Source organism: Manis pentadactyla, chromosome 4, assembly GCF_030020395.1.
Source record: "Manis pentadactyla isolate mManPen7 chromosome 4, mManPen7.hap1, whole genome shotgun sequence".
NCBI lineage: Eukaryota > Metazoa > Chordata > Mammalia > Pholidota > Manidae > Manis > Manis pentadactyla.
In genome coordinates, this window is record NC_080022.1 from 140,415,960 (window position 1) to 140,433,510 (window position 17,551).

General features: G+C 56.4%; 1 protein-coding gene across 3 annotated transcripts in view; it reads right to left on the reverse strand.

The window, feature by feature from the left end:
* Positions 1-17,551, reverse strand: part of SGSM2 (small G protein signaling modulator 2) — a 33,351-nt gene continuing 15,800 nt past the window's right edge. Inside the window, exons 3-24 of one of the 3 annotated variants that reach the window (XM_036906144.2) lie at positions 17,017-17,179; positions 16,594-16,755; positions 16,241-16,308; positions 15,999-16,144; positions 15,563-15,697; positions 14,908-15,032; positions 14,433-14,500; positions 14,062-14,222; positions 13,777-13,903; positions 12,059-12,193; positions 8,193-8,346; positions 7,352-7,416; positions 7,116-7,261; positions 6,499-6,627; positions 6,127-6,309; positions 4,040-4,414; positions 3,663-3,787; positions 3,145-3,227; positions 2,829-2,938; positions 2,427-2,523; positions 1,750-1,917; positions 1-1,533 (exon numbers count right to left, since the gene is read on the reverse strand). In XM_036906144.2, coding sequence (XP_036762039.2) covers positions 1,445-1,533; positions 1,750-1,917; positions 2,427-2,523; positions 2,829-2,938; positions 3,145-3,227; positions 3,663-3,787; positions 4,040-4,414; positions 6,127-6,309; positions 6,499-6,627; positions 7,116-7,261; positions 7,352-7,416; positions 8,193-8,346; positions 12,059-12,193; positions 13,777-13,903; positions 14,062-14,222; positions 14,433-14,500; positions 14,908-15,032; positions 15,563-15,697; positions 15,999-16,144; positions 16,241-16,308; positions 16,594-16,755; positions 17,017-17,179 — 3,014 coding nt within the window. In that variant the 3' untranslated portion in view covers positions 1-1,444. Of the gene's footprint in view, positions 1,553-1,749; positions 1,918-2,426; positions 2,524-2,828; positions 2,939-3,144; positions 3,228-3,662; positions 3,788-4,039; positions 4,415-6,126; positions 6,310-6,498; positions 6,628-7,115; positions 7,262-7,351; positions 7,417-8,192; positions 8,347-12,058; positions 12,194-13,776; positions 13,904-14,061; positions 14,223-14,432; positions 14,501-14,907; positions 15,033-15,562; positions 15,698-15,998; positions 16,145-16,240; positions 16,309-16,593; positions 16,756-17,016; positions 17,180-17,551 lie in introns of all 3 variants that reach the window. The other 2 variants (XM_057501045.1, XM_036906146.2) reach the window with 2 other exon arrangements.

Sequence of the window (17,551 nt, forward strand, 5' to 3'; positions counted from 1 at the left end):
CATTGCCAAATGCTGTGTTTATTGGTCTGTTACACCGAAAATTATAGTTTCTGAGCCAAAAAACATACACACTGTGCTTCTCACAAAACCACTGAGTCGCTAAGGCAGGCACACAATGGCCACCATGCTTAGTGGAGGCCAAGGACTCACAGATGACTGGGGCGGGCTGGCCCCCAAGAGGCCATGTGTTGCCCAGGGTAGGGGTGGTCTGGGGAGACTGCTGAATGTAGAGGGGCTGCTAGGGCCTTTTACATGTTTCTCAAATGCAGGTTTCCAGACCTTAGCGACTGCTGGGCAGGCCCCAGCCCCTGTGGCAGTACAAGGCCTAGCTTGCATGTGTTCAGTGGTGGAAGGGAAATAGGAATGACAGAGCAAACAGTGTGCCTAGGCCTGGTGTCAAGAACTGGGCCCTTTCTAGTACCCCAGTGAGCGAGGCTCCTCCAAGGGGGTTTCTGGGTCTCTAGGCCCCTCAGCATGCTGGGAAGCTTGTGGTAGGCAAAGCTGGCCCTGCTTCTCATCAGGGACAAACGGGAGACCCATGCACTGTCCTCACCCCAGCCTCAGGGACTCAGGAGATACCTGGGATAGGTGGTGGGCTGCCCCACAGCTCTGGGGCCCGTTCCTGAGGGGCGCTGTGACAGGACTGCCTCCCTAAAAAATCAGCATGGGACTGATTCTCCCACGAAGAACAAATGCTCCCACCACATTCTAGACCACCCAGCTGGCAAAGCGCCATTTATACAGTTTTCAGGGCTGCATTTAATGCATAAAGCAAGAGCAGGATGGTGAGAGAGAGACTGTGCAGATACATGTGGGTGTGCTGTATGGGCTGGGGCAGGGCACAGGGTCACCTCAGGTGACCAAGGCGGTAGCAGTGTTCCTACCCAGTGGGCTGCTCCTGCCCAGGGCCCGCATCTTATGACTGCCTCACAGTCTCAGTGGAGGGCCTGGAAGGAAGCCCAGGCCTCCTGCACCCAGGACACACACCCAATCCAGCAGCTGTTCTGGCTGCTCCAGCTGAGGCTGGGTGTACCAGCAAAAGGACTCACAGAAGAGGGACAGCACAGAATCTCCTTGCCCACATGACCCTCGCCAGGGCTGTAGTCGCCTGGGCCCTAGACTGACCCGGGAGAGGCCACAGGGAGCAGGCCAGGCTGAGGCTGCAGGTGGCAGTGGGATTATTCCTAAGTGTTAGAGAGGGGAGCACAACAGGTGTCCCCCAAGGCAGCTGCTCCCTGAGCCCTGAGGGCATCCTGATCCCTGACCTGCCCTGTGGGGCCATCACTGCCCGGAGTGGGATCCCAGGCTCACAAGCACTTTGTCAAAACACAGTGGGGCAGGCAGGGCCACTGGGGCCGGGGCAGTCTTGGCTGAACTGCCTCTTCACTTCTCCCTGCGGTGGCCCCGCTGGGCTCTGGCCAGCTGCTGCCTCTGGCCACAGCCCTCACTTGTTCTCTATGAGCATCTGCACCTTGTGGACAAGGTCACGGGCAATCCGCAGGATCTCCTGGGCGTCATGATGCTCAGCCCGTTCTGGGAGAAGCATAGATAACTGTGGGGATGCTGGAATGGGTTAGTAGTCTGTGAGGAGCCCTGTGGCTGCCCACACTGCTCTGTCTCTGCCTGCTGGACTCCTGATATCTGCTGATGGGGAGTATTTCTGAGAGCCCCTCTAACCCTGACTCAGCCAGGAGTGGGGACCCCCATGCCCCTGCTGGGGGCAGCCAGGATGGCTGGACCAGCTCCTACCATTGAAGAACTTGATAATGTCGGTGAAGTCCATGTTGTTGTCACGGATAATCTCACGGTAGGCCTCCACCAGAGCCAGGGCGATGAACAGGACAAAGTGCTCCGATGAGATGTGCCGGGCCGCCCAGATCACCTCCCACACGGCAAACACATCCTCATAGAGTAGCTCTGGGGACAGGAGAGGGCTAAGGCTGAGCCTGGCTGCCCAGGGGGCTCTAGATGAAGCCACATTCAGACACAAAGCTCCAAGGGCCAGAGCCCTGGCATTCTCCCCATACACAGAGCATGGTCCAGGAGCAGGCTTCCATGCCCCAGGCCAAGACCCTGCCCTTCTTCTTAGTAATTCCTGCACACTGGGCTCTGACAGACACCACATCCACACTGTCAGCTAGAACAGCTCTACTTTTATAGGCCTTGGGGCCTGGGAAGATTTGGTTTGAAAGCAGTGATTTTCAACCCTCATGGCACTTTGGAATCACCAAGGAGCTCTGGCAACTGTGGATACCTAAGCAGACACACTTAGTAAGTTGGGGGTTCAGTGGGGCCCAGGGCACTGGTGCATCTAAAAAGCTCCCCAGTGGTTTCAGAGTGCAGGTAGGGTTGAGAATCACTGGCTTTGGGCAAGAGGGATCTCCTACTGCCCGGACCTCTGCCCTCTCATCTAACCCACCTCTTACCTCTCTTAAAATCCAGCAGGAACCAGCGGTAACAGAAATAGAAGTGGGTGTAGTCTCCATTCTGATGCATCAGTTCAAACAGCTCTGAGTCCAGGATCTTGTGTGTGGAGAAAGGGAGACAGACTGAGTGGATGCTGCCTCTCCGGGCCTCCCCCACCTTCTGCAGGGCCTCACACAGTGCCTGGCAGCTGCTCTCACGCCCCCTCCAGTCTCCGTGGGTGGACGCTGCACTCTGCTGCCCTACCGGTCTCCCTGGGAGGAACTCTTTTTGGATTTAATATTGTTTTCTGAGTGTTTGATTTCATCATCAACCGCACTGCTCGCCAGGACTTCCTGGCCTCCCCGTGGATGGACAAGCCCAGCAGCTACGGTCACTTGCCCGCGGGCAGCTGCAGACCTCACCTGAATGAGGGAGCGCATGTTGGCGAAGTGGATATCCATAGCGCCCCCATTGGGGAAATTCTGGCTCATCCTCTTCATGAGGAGGCTGAAACAGCTGTAGGCCAGCTGATCTGAGGGGAGAGGGAGTGAGGCTGGCAGGCAGGAGACCCCTGCCTGCTTCACTTCACCGGGGGTGTCCTGGGGCCCAGAGGACAGGGCTGACACAGTGCTGCCCTTCCAGACCGAGAGGTCTTTTCCCTTTTCCAGCTTATGTCAGCCCAATCCTAATACCATTTTGGGAATGCCTTCTGCCCCCATTGCCAGCAGTAGCCCTCACCATTGTCGAGGATGACCAGAAGAGGTGCCAGCAGGTCACACATGCCCTGCACATAACCAATGTCCAGGTGTTCCCACACGTAGCTGAAATGCCAGGGACAGAACCACTGAGTATGCACCATCTGCCCCTCCCCCTGGGGAGACGGCCCCTGAGAGCACCCTGTCCCCAAGCAATCAACCTTTCTGTGGCCTAAAGCACTGGGAGTATGATGGTGAACTTCCCACAAGCCCTCTCCTCAAGGCACTTGGGCCTCAGGGAAGAGAGGAACAGGCATTCGCTGCTTGGTATGTGGGGGTGGGGAAGTCAGCTAAGGTTTCCTGAAGAGGTGTGGCTGGAGCTGAGCTCTAAAAGACCTCTAAGAAAAGGAGGGTGGGGTGGGGGCGTGGCAGGTAAAGGGTGCAGACAGAGGGAGCCCGGCGTGATGCAGTGCTGGGGAGAGGAGCACTGGGTCTCCCGGACCTAGCCTTCCAGGGAGCAGGGCCCCTGCCTCCACCCTGAACCCTGCCCCTCAGTGGCACCTGCACATGATGTTTCTGAGCCTCTCGAGGTTGGGGGACGTGAAGTACCAGTAATTACGGTCACATCGCCGCACATCTTTGTCTATACGGTGTAGATTTAAGGCCACGGTGTCCAGTAATTCTATCTGAAAGAGTGGAGGCCCTGCAGGCATGAGTGGGGGCCGAGGTGATGCCTACATAAAGGAACACAGCAAAGGCAGAAACCAAGGGACTGAGAGGACAGAGTCCTCTGGGGATGCTGTGAGATGAGCTCAGTGCCCCCTCCAGGACAGTCAGGGCACCCCCACCTGCCACCCACCAGCCCATCCCCAAGCACCAGGATGTTAGGAGGACCTCTGGGGCCAGCTGAGAACAGCGCCCAGGGAACATCCACATACAGTGTAGGCAGCTGCAAGTTCCTCTCTGGCCTCCAGCTCACTGGCCTGTGAGGCCTTCTCCTGGCTGGGATCTTGGGGCTCGGAGAAAGTGTGGGGCGCAGGGACTGGCCTGTCGGAGCCTTCCTCCCCACCGCCGTCTTCCTCCTCGAATCCCAAGCTCTGTCCCTCATCTATGCTCGACTGGATGCCCGAGGCCACAGAGTAATTGCGAGAGGAAGGCAGTCCTGAGTCTGGAGAGTCAAACTCTACTGACTGCTGCTGCTCCACTATGGTGGTGTCCGCAGGCCCTGCTCCCAGTTCCTGCTCAGCCTCTGGCCTGGCATCCTCAGGGCCCGGGAGCCTTGGGGGCTCTAGGTCATCCACAGAGACAAATACCTGGTGGGGGGGAAGAGACGGCAGGGCTCACACCTTCCCTCTGCTTGTCATCTCCCTGGGGTTAGAACAAGAGGGCTGGAGAACTCTCTCCACTCCCTCTGCTGCCACCCTAGGGCCTCTGAGTGGGTGCCAAGTCTCCCCTTCAGAGAATCAGGCTCGGGGCAAACATGAAGATACTGTCTTCAGCCCTGTCCGGCCCCCACTCCTCAGGCCTCTTCCTGGAGCCTGAGAAAAAGCGTGAAGCCCTCCAGGACTACCTGTGGCTGCTACAGGAAAGCAGGGGAACCAGAGGCCTAGACACTCGATAGCCAGTGTGAGCTAAGTGTAATTCTACAAATACCTGAAGTCAGGAGGCTGCCTCAGGTCAGGAGAGCTTTGTTAGTGTCTGGGGCAGCCTGCCTGGGGGACAGCAAGCTGGAGGTGTTAGGAAAACAAGTTCTTCATATTCAGTACTGACTGTTCAGCAGAACAAGGCAGGAAACTTCTCTAGCAAGTGCCTAATCACTTAGATTAGCTTCAGACAAGCTGAGGAGCAGTAAGAAGCAAAAGGAGGTTAAGAATGTGTTATACTGATTGGAAACAGTCCTTCACCGTGCACAAATCAGATGGAAAGCTAGAGACATATACAGACTCTTTTCTTTTCCTTTGCTTAGTAGACTGTAGGGAAAGGGATCCTAAGAGTAGTTTTCACTTTGGGCAGAGTGCATACGTGCTGCTGGGTTGGTGGCAGGTAAGGCCCTGATCCTAAGGCAATCCAGAGCCACAGAATAGTGCCAGCAAGGAAGGCTACTCCTGCCAGCGGACCAGGCAGCTGGGACACTGGCACAGACTCAGGATTTTACAAACCCAAAGCCAGACAGAAAGAGAATATGTTCACAACTAGGGGACTGAGAACAAAGCACATGCAAAGAAAACTGTGGCTTGGTAGTTTTAATTCTTTATGTCTTGCTCCAGCTTGAGTTTTCTGTTAATGTCAGTAAGGATTTAGTAAAGAGATAAGAATATACATTATCTAAAGAAAATTTTAAAGAAAAAACGTAAGTTAGGAAAAAAAGCATCCTTAAAACTGAAACTTCTTCTCAGTTCTGGTTAGGCCCAGCAGCCACGGCTTGGGACTTGCTGTTCAACCAAAGGAGGGATGATATCAGAACTGTGTGGGCCCTGAGCTGGCTTTGCCTAGTCAGTTCTATGAAGGGATGGGCACACCACTGGTGGGAGGGGAGGGATTGCCAGCAGACGCCACTAAGTGCTCCCCTGGGCTCTGACCAGTAGCTCCTGGGGAAGCCCCCACAATCAGAGGCCAGCAGAGCTGAGAGGGGCACTGAGTCCCAGAGATGGGAAGAGAATTTACTCATCTTGTCAGTAGTGGACCTGGGACTAAAACCCAGGGCTGCCTACATCTAGCCTTGAGGTCTCTCTACAAGGAAGGTGGGCTTTCCTAAATGTTGATAAATCCATCTTCCCCTGCTAGTCCATGAAAACAAAACACAGTGTGCACTATCTCATTTTATTCCTATAACACCCAGAGAAGTGGGCAGCAGGGGGACGTCATCCCATTTCTCAGTGGAAGGAAATGAGACACAGACATACTGAGCCATTCTCCCAGGGCTCCACTGACAGTTTGTCCTAGAGGTTGGGCTGGGGCTTAGGACTCCTGTGCATTAATGGTGGTGGCCCCTGTCACCCGGCCCCCCAGGTCCCATCTGGCTCACATCGTTGCTGATGGTGGAATCTCGGTGGAGGAGGCGCTGCACATGGCTGTCGATGCTGCTGCCGGAGGAGAACTTGGCGAGCGTGGCTGGGTGAGCATCCCGCTCCCTCTGCCTCACCACCTCCTCGCAAGCCTTCCACTCCGCCAACACCTGCTGGAACCTTGCTGCCACTGCGGAGTCCACCTGTACTCAGACCACACCATGACCATAAAGGGTGCACCAGGCCCTCTGCAGGTGTCCTGCTGGGACAGCTGGACAGTAGGGTCAGGCCAAGGGGTGAGGACCATGGGGCTACTCTGTTAACATCCTCCTTCTGGGGTCTCTTGCTCAGCTCCCCATCAACCTGTCCCTGTGGGAACAGGCTCCCCTTACCTGCTCCATCTCCTTCTTGCTCATGCCAAACTTGTAGTGGCCGAGCAGAAAGGGCCAGACATCCTTACGGATCTCATGCTCCACACCTCCATAGTAAACTTGCCTCAGCAGCTCCAGCTCCTTGTAGTTCTGAGAAACCCAAGGAGTAAAAGTCACTGCAGCCCAGCTGGGTGACCCCGGCCCGTGGACAGCTGGGGCTGGGGACCATGACTCAGTAACTTAGCTGCAGCCCAGGCAAACCCTGCTTTGGGGCCGTCACGTCCTCCCTGCCCCAGATGGGAGCTGGATGAGGTCTCCTTCAACCCCACTCCCTCCATGGTAGACAACAGAGCCCAGAGAGACTCAGAGATTTGTCCTAGGTTTCAGAGTAACGTGGAAGCAGAATGAGATCGGTCTAGTCTCCTTTCCGTGGAAACCCAGACCCAGCTGTGTGAGATTCTACCATGACCCGGGGTACTCCAAGGCCCTCGGTCTCGGCCTGTCAACCCCAACCCTGCTCCACTTTACCTGCAGGCCACTTTGGTCTGAAAACTGCTCCCAGAGCAGGCTGGGCTGCACCCACTGCTGCTTCCCCAGCCCCTGGCCCAGGCCTCCGGCCCTGGCACCAGCGTGTGCACCTTTTCATCCTTCTGGTACTTGCTCCACACGTCCTTGTTGAGGCCCCCTGAGGCCCCCGGGGGCCGGGCAGGTGGAATGATGTTGTGATGTACCAGTGCTGACAGGTGGGTCCGCACCGTGGATAGGTGGCGGCAGTAGGCCAGCCCTGAGGGGCGGGGGGAGCAGCACGCATGCCTGTGGTGCCTTGTGCTGCCCAGCCTGGTCCAGCCCCGGCCCCTCCCCACCCCACACTCACAGCCGTAGAAGGCCCGGGACACGATCTGCCTCTTCATGCTCTCACACAGTAGCCTGAGGGGCAACCTATGGAAACAGCCTGGCTCAGAGGGGAGGGGGCTATGGCCCCTCTGGTGGGAGAAGGTTGAGAAAGGAGGATATTCTGGTTTGGGGGACAGGTCAAGATTGGTGCAGGGACCAGGAACCGCAGCCCAACTCCATGTCAGCAGGCTCCCCGTTCCTGTCGGCTCCCCTGGGCAGAGCTGCAGGAGACCCAGCCTGGCCCCCAGCCACCCAGGGGGCCTCAGTGGCTAACTGCATGTCATATTAGTGGATCTTAGTTTCCTCATGTGAAATGGACAGAACCATCTCAGGGTCATCAAGAGGAACAGATAAAATTGAAGTTAAAGGTAAAAGATAGCAGCCGGCAAAAGCATCAAGTACTGGCACACAGCAGAGGCTCAGCTATCTGTTGCATGCCCTCAGATGTACAACCTGACGGCAGGGTCTGTGTCCAAATTCAGAAGGGGAGCTTACAAGTATGAGCACCTACTATGTGCCACGCACAGCTCTGGGCACTCACATGGGTTATATGCCTGATTTGGTCCTCACAAGGACCTTATGAAGAAGGTGGTATTATTCCCATATTACAGTTGAGGAAACTAAGGCTCAGAAACAGAGGCTCATAGACTCGGCAACTTGCCAAAGTTACATGGGTAACACAAGTGACATTTGAACCTATGTCTGTCCAACTCAGGGCCACCGTGCCAAACAAGTGACACAGCCCCTAGGACAGACTTGACAACAGACACATGGATGGACATGCCCACAGGGAGCTGGAGTTCCAGGTCCTGCCCACTCACCGGTCAGGGATACAGTTGCAATGGCAGGGGGTAGTATATGGGGAGCTGTTGGTAGAACAGGAAAGGCAGAAGGATCCCTGGCTGCACACAGGCTCCAGGTGCCAGGCTGGCAGGCTGGACCCAAAGCCCTGCATCTCAATCACGTCACCAGCATCTGAGGGCAGGAAGGGGGCCAAGGTCAAGGCCTGGCAGCTCTCTTCCCCCAAGCACCCCACAGCATGCCTCTGCCCAGAGCTGCAGGATAAAGTCATCCATTGGTGGAAAACCACAGGGGTGGTGCCTGCCTCGTTCAAAGCTGACATGGAAATGGTAGACAGAAAGGTGCCTGACACTTCCCAGCCTCCACCTAGTCTTCTGCATGTGATAAAAAATGCTTTGTGTCATGAATGGTTGTGTCTGTTCTCTCCATCTTGCCATCAGCAATGGAATAAACACTTGTTTTTCTAGATGAAAGAAGAAAAAGAAACAACAAAAACCTGAGCTCTCTAAAGTGCCTCCAGCTAGCTTGGCCTTGGAGGATTCACCCTGGTCCTCTTGGGCGAACTCAGACATGCAGGAAGGTGCCTGGAACACTGAAAATTTTGAACCTTCCCATACCTGGAGTCTCCACTGACCAAAGCCCCTGATGATCCCTGAGCCACTGGCTGTGGCCCATAGACCCTGCCCCTCTGAGGGCTCCAGGCCTGGTGGCCAGAGGCTGAGGAGGAGCAGGGCTGCCCATGCATGTGGGTCCATCTTGAGTTCTCCATCCCCACCTAGCCTGACTGCACTCAACACAGTGGCCTCCTACAAACACACTGGTGAGCTGAGCAAGGACACAATGCCTGGGGCTGCCAGGCCACTGTGGGGCTGGGGGTGATGGTTGGGCATACAGTTCTACCACCCAGAAGAATATGTCAGGCGCAGCCTCAGAATATGGCTCTTTGGACATGTCTACACCACCAGCAGACGAAGCCTTCTTACCAGCCCAGCTGGTCTGAATCAGAACCCAAGACCCTTGAGAGCTTCTAGGGCCCAAGTAGGGCAGGCCACTGCTCATGGAGGCCTCTGGCAGGTCCAGTGAGCCACAAAGATGAAACAGAGTGAGGGCAGGAAGTAAAAGGACTGGGAGATGATGCCAGGAGGGAGGGAGAAAGCAGAGAAGAGTGAAGATGAATAAGGAAAGAGAGAGCTGTGTGTGTGACAAAGACTTCTTTCCAGCAGTATTTTTTCCTGCAAATCAAGGCCTGGGCCCTGGCCTGCCATGAATTTAGAGCAGACACATGCCTAGTTTTTGTGGGAGCCAGACTGCAGCCTGGGTGTGCCTTGCTGGGGAGGGCTGAGCTGAGCCCCCTTAGTCCCCACAGGGGCTACTCTGTCTTGACCCTGGGACTTCTCCCAGACCCACTGCTGGGAATTCTGTAGATATCTGGCCCTTCAGCTCCACTAGGAGGCAAATTAAGGGACCATACTTGGTGTGGAGGGGCTGTGGCCCTGGGAGTGAGGAGTTGCAAGCCATGCCTGAGACTAGGGGCGAGGGGGTGGGGTGGAGTGGGGTGGGGAGAGGGAAGGGACAGATGCAGGTGGGGTGGGGCAGGAGCCCAGCTCATGCCCCTGCAGCAGGCAAAAGACAGGCGAGTGGTGGGAGGAGCCAGGGCAGGAGCAAGCCCAGGCAGGCAGGTAGCAGGTGGCAGATGGGCAGGCAGGGGGCAACAGGTGCAGAGGGCAGAGGGTGGGCACACAGGGAAATAAGCTCATTCCCAGAAAGCAGGGCCCAACCAAGGCAAGTCTCCTGGGTCAATGCTCTTCACCTTAATTCTCCAGGAAGGAGCTGAACCAGCCAGTACTGAACACTGCATCTCTGAATTAACCCAGTGCAGATAGCTGGAGCTCTGGAGTGACTGGGTGAGGGGCAGCAGGCTGGACCGGAGGGGTGCTTCTGGGCCAGCTTTGACTCTGACTCTCTCCTCTGAGCATGAGGGAAGTCTGAAGCAAAACAATCAGGGTGGTTGAACCCCACAGCCCCTAAGACTCCGAGTGAAAGGTGCCTGGCCTGGAGCAGAATTAGAGTGAACAGCATCTCTGTCTGCTCTGTGGGGAGGCAGCAGGAAAAGGAGGGGGGAGGATGGGAGAGGGAGAGGAGAGTCTGGGCACCCGCCACTTGATTCACATGCACAAGTCAAGCATGTTCCAGGCCTGAAAAGCAATGCTAGCAGGACGGACTCAACAGTGTTGTCATTACGGACTAGAGTAGAGGTAGGTGCTCCCACACCGTCTCCACAGCCACCTGCTGATTCTGCTCTCACGCCTCCCCTTTCCCAAGCACGCTGGGTTGCTGTGGCCTCTGCGCTCCCCAAGAGGATGCCCAGATCAGCCCTTAGGCCTCTGGGCCCCTAGGCCCCCTGGGCCTGGAGGTTTTTCTCTGACCCTGGAGGCCTCAGCCCTGAGACTAGTCAGGGATGGGCTTCCCATCACCAAGTCTGCCAAGACTAGGAATCTGCTGGAATGCCCCAGCCTCCAGGCTACCAGTTTGTGGGGTAAGAAAGGGCTCCCTGGCCCTCCTGACTCAGCTACCCCGTACTGCTCAAAGGCACTTAACCTGCAAATGAGCATCAGCCCCGGGACCAGGTTTGCAAGGAACCAGATGTTAGGCCACAAGCAGGCTATAAACATCAGAAGTGAGGTTCCCCCATGTTTCCATGGGGGCTGTCCTACTGTGAGGGCTGGGAGGGAGGGTCGGCACGAGGACGGGCATGTGGCGGGTAAGGGGGCAGCTAGCAGGGCTGTGCTGAGGCTGTACTTGGTGTGTTCTAGGCCATGGACTTGATTGTCCAGGGATGCGCAGACTCATTACTGGCTTGGTGGCTGGGCTAAAGAACTGGGCTCTTTGGCTGGGTTCTGCGGAGACGTAAGGAAAGTGTCACATCATCTTAGACACTCTCTGCAGGGGCAAGGGAAGAGAAGAAGACATTAACTCTGTGGCGTGGGAATGGATGGGGATGAAGAGGGCTGGTTTCAGCCCCTTCATAGCCAATCTCCCCTTGGGCACCCTGGTCTAGCCCTCACAGGGCCCCTGGCTGATCACTCTCTAAGAAAAGAGCGGGATCCCTCTCCACCAGCCTAGCTCTGTGAGAAGAAAGTTGGGTGATGAACAGGAGAACACGTGCTGAGGGCCTACTGGCACTGTGCTGTGTGGTTTACAATGAAGGGAATTCTGCAACTGTGGACTCAGGTCTGTGAGGGCAGAAATGCACCTGTCTCATCCCCAGCACAGACACTTCTAGATTTCGTGCTCAAGTGCCCAGCAATTCTCATTGGAACCCACAAGCCATCGGGTAAACTCAGCCCTGGGTGTCTTTCCACTGGTGGCCTCGACCCCTCGCCAGACCCAGGACTAGTATGCAGAGCTGTCCAGCCACTGTCCCTGCCCAGGAGGGGCCTGTTACCTCTGTTCCATTTCTATTAAGTCAGGAGTCAGAGGCTAGTCTTCCCAACCAGCAGGAGAGAGAGAAAGAGACACTGTCTCGGATTTGCCAGCATGACCCCCAAGAGTGGGAACAGGGCTCAGAGAGCCATTCAGGGTTCCCAAGAGGCAACCAGATAATCAGACCTTCTTATTTGTGGATCTTCCCTCTTGGGTCGGGGGGAAGCCCTCTCCTTACAGAATCAGTGGGGAGCCCAGAGTCACCTGCTCTTTGCACCATCTCCTCTTCCTGCCAGCACCTCCTTCCACCCTCCCTCATCTGCCTCCTGATGGAAGAAATCACCCTGGGTGCAAGTCCCATAATGCCAACACTGCCATTTGAACCCCTGCGGTGCGTGGCAGGTAGGCCCAAGGGGTGGGGCGGGGGGTGGGGAGGGTCAAGGGGAGGAGGAGGGATAAAAACCTTTCATCGGGTTGGGAGCTGTGAGGTTCCGCGAGCAGATCATTGAGAGCATCGCGTGTAGTCTATCCTCCTCTTCCTCCTCATCGTCCACCGAGGCCGCGCGGCTGGCCGCCAGGTGGTGGTAGTTAATAGTGACTGCTCAAAGAGAATAGAGAGGCAGAGGCGTGAGGCCCCAGCCGGGAGCCCCTCCTGACGGGGAGTGGAACGGATTCTGGGTCACCTTGAACCTGCAGGGCATGGAAAAGGGAAGGGGGGACAGAGAGCTCTTTTGATGATTTTTGAGAAGGGTATGGAAGAAACTGAGGGATGGCAGCAGCTGCAGAGCTCCACCCTGGAGGAGCTCCTCTCCAGGAAGAACAGAAGAGAGGATGGTAGGGGAGCAAGGATGGTGAAAGACAGGGACCAGTCAGGACAAGACAGTGGCTCAGGAGCTCCCAGGCCTCGCCAAGGTGGGCACGACTGTTGGCAGATGGGTCCTGCTCATCGTCAGCTCACATCCTGGTCAGCTGGACCAAACCTGAAGAGGACCCCAAATCCCCCTCTTCAGATTGTAAATCCAACCTTCTCCTCCAAGGTATTCCCAGAACTGCGCTCAAGGACCCCGAATCACCCCCCTGAGCTTCAGCTCCTTAGTACCCTGGTTCGCCCTTCGGGGAAGTGGTCCTTGAAATGAAATGACCAGAACTGGGAAATGCCGAGGCTTAAAAAGGTAAGTGGAGACTGAACAGTCCAAGTCAAGCAACAGGCTGAGATTAAATGCCAGACTGCAAACATGTTCTGGCACAAGGTGTGTCTAGTGAAACATATATGGGGCAGTGGCAGGAGGGGCAGTATGGACCCCCACATCTGTGCCCTCCATACCTGCTGGGGCTACTTGCACAGTGGCTATGTGTTTGCAGTCTGAGTAAGCTCTGAGTAATCTGTCTGTCTACTAATACAGAGATAACTTGTTGACAACATACTGGCCCAAGTCAGGAAATTTAGGGAGCAGGTAGTCTGGCTGGTAATAAATGCTCTGAGCTGAACTTATCCCCAAGATCAGTAAATTTGGCCTAGAGAAACCTACGGGGAGCAGCTGCCCTGAACAGACAAGGGAATCTGGTGTTGACAGACAGGCCTTTTGGGCCCAGAAGTGTGTGTCCAGGTTGGGCAGGATCTACAAGGGTCACGCCACCTTTTAAGCCCCAGTCCCCAAGGTCTCCAGGCAGCTCCAACTCTCACCCTCTTTGGAGGCACCCTGTACTCCAGCTAAATCCCCTCTCCTCAGTAGCTGGGTTCTGGCTCTAGCAGAGTCAGTGAACAATTTGCACCATCCAAAAAGAAGTGCTGATCCTATACCCAGGCTGCCTTGGGGAGGTCAGGCGGCAGGCCAAAGAGAAATGGAGAGCTCTCCACCTTCTATTTCTAGTCTCACCACATTTTATTTTCCTGGGTAGGGCATGAAAAGATGATTAAGAGAATAAGGTACAGTGATGCCTGGATTGGCTGAGCAAGAGTCTTGGGGTGATGAGGTGGGGGAAGACAGCTGGGTAGAAGAGGCAAGTTCTCCAAGGGATGATTTGCGGGAAAAAGGTCCAGGAGAGGCTAAGTACTGACCCACTCGATTCTGCCTGGCCTGGCCAGTGGCCCCTGCCTGCTGCCTCTCCTGAGTGATGCTGTGCTCCCCCACCACCCCGAGTATCTTTCTCTCCTCCATGGATGAACATCTGGACACTCACTGTGCTCATGTCTGTGGCCGGGGTAAATGATTCGGAACACGTAGTCTGCAGCCCGCCCTGTGCCCATCTCTTCCACATCCATGGAGCACATGCTGGTGCGTTTCCGTAGCTTTGGGAACACCTTGCCCTGTGGAGGAAGTGGGTGGTCAGCCTGTCCAGGGCACGGTCTGATCCAGGGTCCACCCAAGGCTGCTCCTAAGAATGCATGTGGGGAAAGGAAGGCAGGTGGGCAGAGAACCCACCACACACATCCCTTCACCCAGAGCCTCCCAGGCCCTGAGGTACCTTCCCCTGTTGGGCCCAGAGTGGGGGCTCCAGCTGTCCTCGAGGCAGAAGCCCATTCTCCAGGCAGGACAGAAAGGACAGCAGGTGTCCTCCCTGTGGGAAGTGCAGTGGCGGCTTCTGGATGCCATCCTGGCTCACAAGCACGAGTGTGCCTCCGCTCTCTGCAGGGTGAACGTGGGCAAGCGAGGCAGGCCTGAGACCTCTGGGCTTCCAACTCTAGCCCACACGGACAGGCCCCCTGCTGGGTAGGACAGTGGGGCTGGAGCATGGGGATGGCAGAAGGAGAAGACATCCGACGGACCATGCATGGTACACGCCAGTGGAAGGCAGTCTCTCTCCCCTGACCTGTGCTGAGGACAAGGGAGGCTCACTTTGCTGGTGGCAGTGGATGCAGACGATCTGACTGAAGGGCACCACTAGGGCATAGTCCCAGTAAACGCTGGAAAAGAACCAGATTGGTGTCACAATGTCCCAAGACCTGCCATCCTACCTTCCGCATCTCCTGGCCCCAGTACCTGTGGAAATACCCCTAAGACAGGATGACTGTAGCCGAGAAGTGACCTCAGCCAGCCATATCCCTCTGGGCCCCATGCTGTCCTCACGACACCAAGCCTGGCAATATCAGCTGCCTAGAGCTTGGCTCGGTCAAATTTCTTCATGCCCAGGCCTGGCTTGATCTTAGAGAGCTTGGAACTCTTTCCAGGCAGCCTCTCTTTGTAATTCTTGGCATCGGGATAAGGAGTGAGGCTGCCTCCTGGAGCAGACTGGGTCTTTCCATCCCCCTGCCTGGAAGGCAAGCCCCCACTCTCTTCCATGGCTCCTGGGAGCGAGTCCCAAAGCCCCCACCTCTTTTCCAGCTCAGAGTCCCCCAGAGTTCCATTCATGAGCTGGTTGGGAGTCCACTTCAGAGTCAGACTCTCTGCAGACTGGTGCAGGGAGAGGTAGCCAGGGACAGCCTCCATGTCCTCCTTCTGCAGGGAGGAGACACACCAGAGGATAGAAACAGTAAGGGGCCAGCTGAAAGGCTCCCAGGGACGGCCTGTGGAAGACGAGCTCCGGGTGGAAGCAGCAGTGGCCATGCTAAGACAGTCACAGTGTTCTTGAACGGGGGCTGGGTGGGAGCAGGGGAAAATACGAGCCACACGCAGATGTGGGCATTTTCTCTCCCTGGCTGGCCTGGTGCCACTGGCTCTGTCCTGTCAGCCTGAGGGATGCCAGGTATGTCCTGGGCCAGCCATATCCAAGCTGAGCAGTCACCCTGCCTGCTGGCTGCCATTCCTACCCCTGGACAGCCTGGTTCTCAGTTAGCCAGAGCAGATGTCATTCCTGGCTCCTGCCAGCTCAAGGCTGGGTAAGAGGCGTATGAAGCAGAAAAGCACGGGGGAGGGGCCCTTCTGCCTTCTCTCTGGTCAAGCCCTTGAAGAAAAGGATGAATGTGGCTGGAAGGTTCCAGTCCTGGGACCTCTGGAAGGATTGGAAGGGTGGCATTGGTCTTTCCTACCGGCTGCACCAGCACATTGTTCTTGCCATAGAGCAGCCGCGTCCTTGAGTTCTGGTGCAGGGACTCCACATACTCACGGGCACAGGCGGCTAGCCTGTCCTCTGATGCACTTCCACTCGAGTGCCGCTTTCGAATCTGCACAGAAAGTCAACACTCAGCCCCCAGCCCCAGGAAATCAGCTTCAGGGGTTGAGAACTTTAGGCTTCCACGTAGACCTCCTCTGGCTGACCCTAGTTTGCTCTAAGCTATCCTCTGCTCTCCAGCCATGGGACAGCTGTGTTTCTGGTATTTATGTGCCAGTGTGAGGAAAAGGCTCTCCTGGGGCATCTCCAAGGCCCAGCCTATGTCTGCAAGGAGAATGGAGGTCAGCTGCCCTCCCCCTAGGCCCATGTGCATAGCCTGGGTGAGCACAGGGGTTGGGGAGATGGACACCTACACCTAGAGCTGGGCGTTTTGCAGGGGAGTCCGGGCGATTAGGGGGACCCCGGATACGGTGCCTCTGGACCAGCTCATCAGCAGAGGGGTCAGTCCAGTAGTGATCGGCTGTCTTGAGCTTGGTGTACTCCAAGGCACAGGGTCCCACTGTGGAAACAGGGACAGCCAGCTCAGATGGTGTCCCTCAGCACCTGTCCCTAGGTGCCACTGGCCCAGCCTAGCCCTCTTTGCTTTTAGGCTCACCTAAAAGAGAGGCCAAGATGGGGCCAAACACACGGTCTGCCAGTAACGCCTCTTTCTCGTAGTATTTGCTGCCAGGGAAAGAGACAAGGGGCTCATTCCAGGATAGTCAAACTCACCAAGAAGGGATGTCCCCACAAAGGTCAAATTCATATCAGTCACCAAGAAGAAATGGGTCCACAAGGACTGAGCTTTGTGGGGTATCTGGTGTGGTCTATGCTTTCAGGGTGCAGCACGGGGAGATGCAGCATGCCAATAGGTTGTTATGGACAGTCAAGCATGCTGAGAGGCAGGGCTGAAGGACTGTTCAGGAGGTGGGCCCCAAGGAGGGGCTGCCTGAGGGATGGGGCAGTCACCTGCAATTCTCCACCAGGTACTGCATGATCCTGTCCAGCACTTTCTCAATCAGTGCTGTGCGTACCCATATGTGTTTCAAGGCCTGCAGGCTGAGGGCTGGGGCCTTCCCGCTGGCAGAGCCCTGTCTCCGCAGGGCCTCTTGGTTGCCCGCTGAGGGTTTTCTGTAAAGAGGGGGTGGGCTTCAATTGTGCAACAGCCCAGGGGTAAGCCCCAGACTGGTGGCACCGGGAGTGGAGTTTGGTGCCACAAGAGAGAACCCAGAAGACTGACCAGGATAAGGGTTGGGGGTGGGGGATGGGGCCTTGTGCTCAAAAGCAGCCAACCTCCACCTTTAGGCTGGTCCCTCACCCAAGAGGCCCTGCCATAAATGAGGAAGTGCAAAGAGCAGAAGGCAGTGGTGGGAGGTTTGGCCCAGGGCTCACCTGCCCTCTACTTGCTGCTGCAGCTCCTGTACCTTGTGGCAAATCTCCCCAGCCACTGGGCAAGTCTTTCCCACCTTGGTGAAGAGGGCTGCCATCTTGTCACTGCGCAGGAAGCCAGCGGCACGGCGTCTCAGCTGATGTAGGAGGCAACCCTCCACTGCACCTGGGCCACAAAGAGAACTAGCACCTGAGCCTGGGCAAGAGCGAGAAAGGGACAAACCCTCCTCTTCCTCCTACCTTTGGAGAGCAGAGGAGCCAGGGTGGGCCCTGACGCACACTGGCACTAGGGGGATGGGTTTCAGTCTCAGGCTGGCCAGGCAGACATATCCGACCTCCTTCCAAAACTCCTCTCCCCGTCTCTCTGCCCCTGCCCGGGGTGACCTGCATGGGTGGACGTTCACCCTGTATGCAGCATTACTCCTAGGGCTGCGGGGACCAAAGCTGCCAGTTAAGTGGCTTCACCCATGAGGGCAAGCTCAGACAGCACCTACAGGATGGGGACACAGGGAGCAGCAGCCCTGCAGCCCTCCTGGAA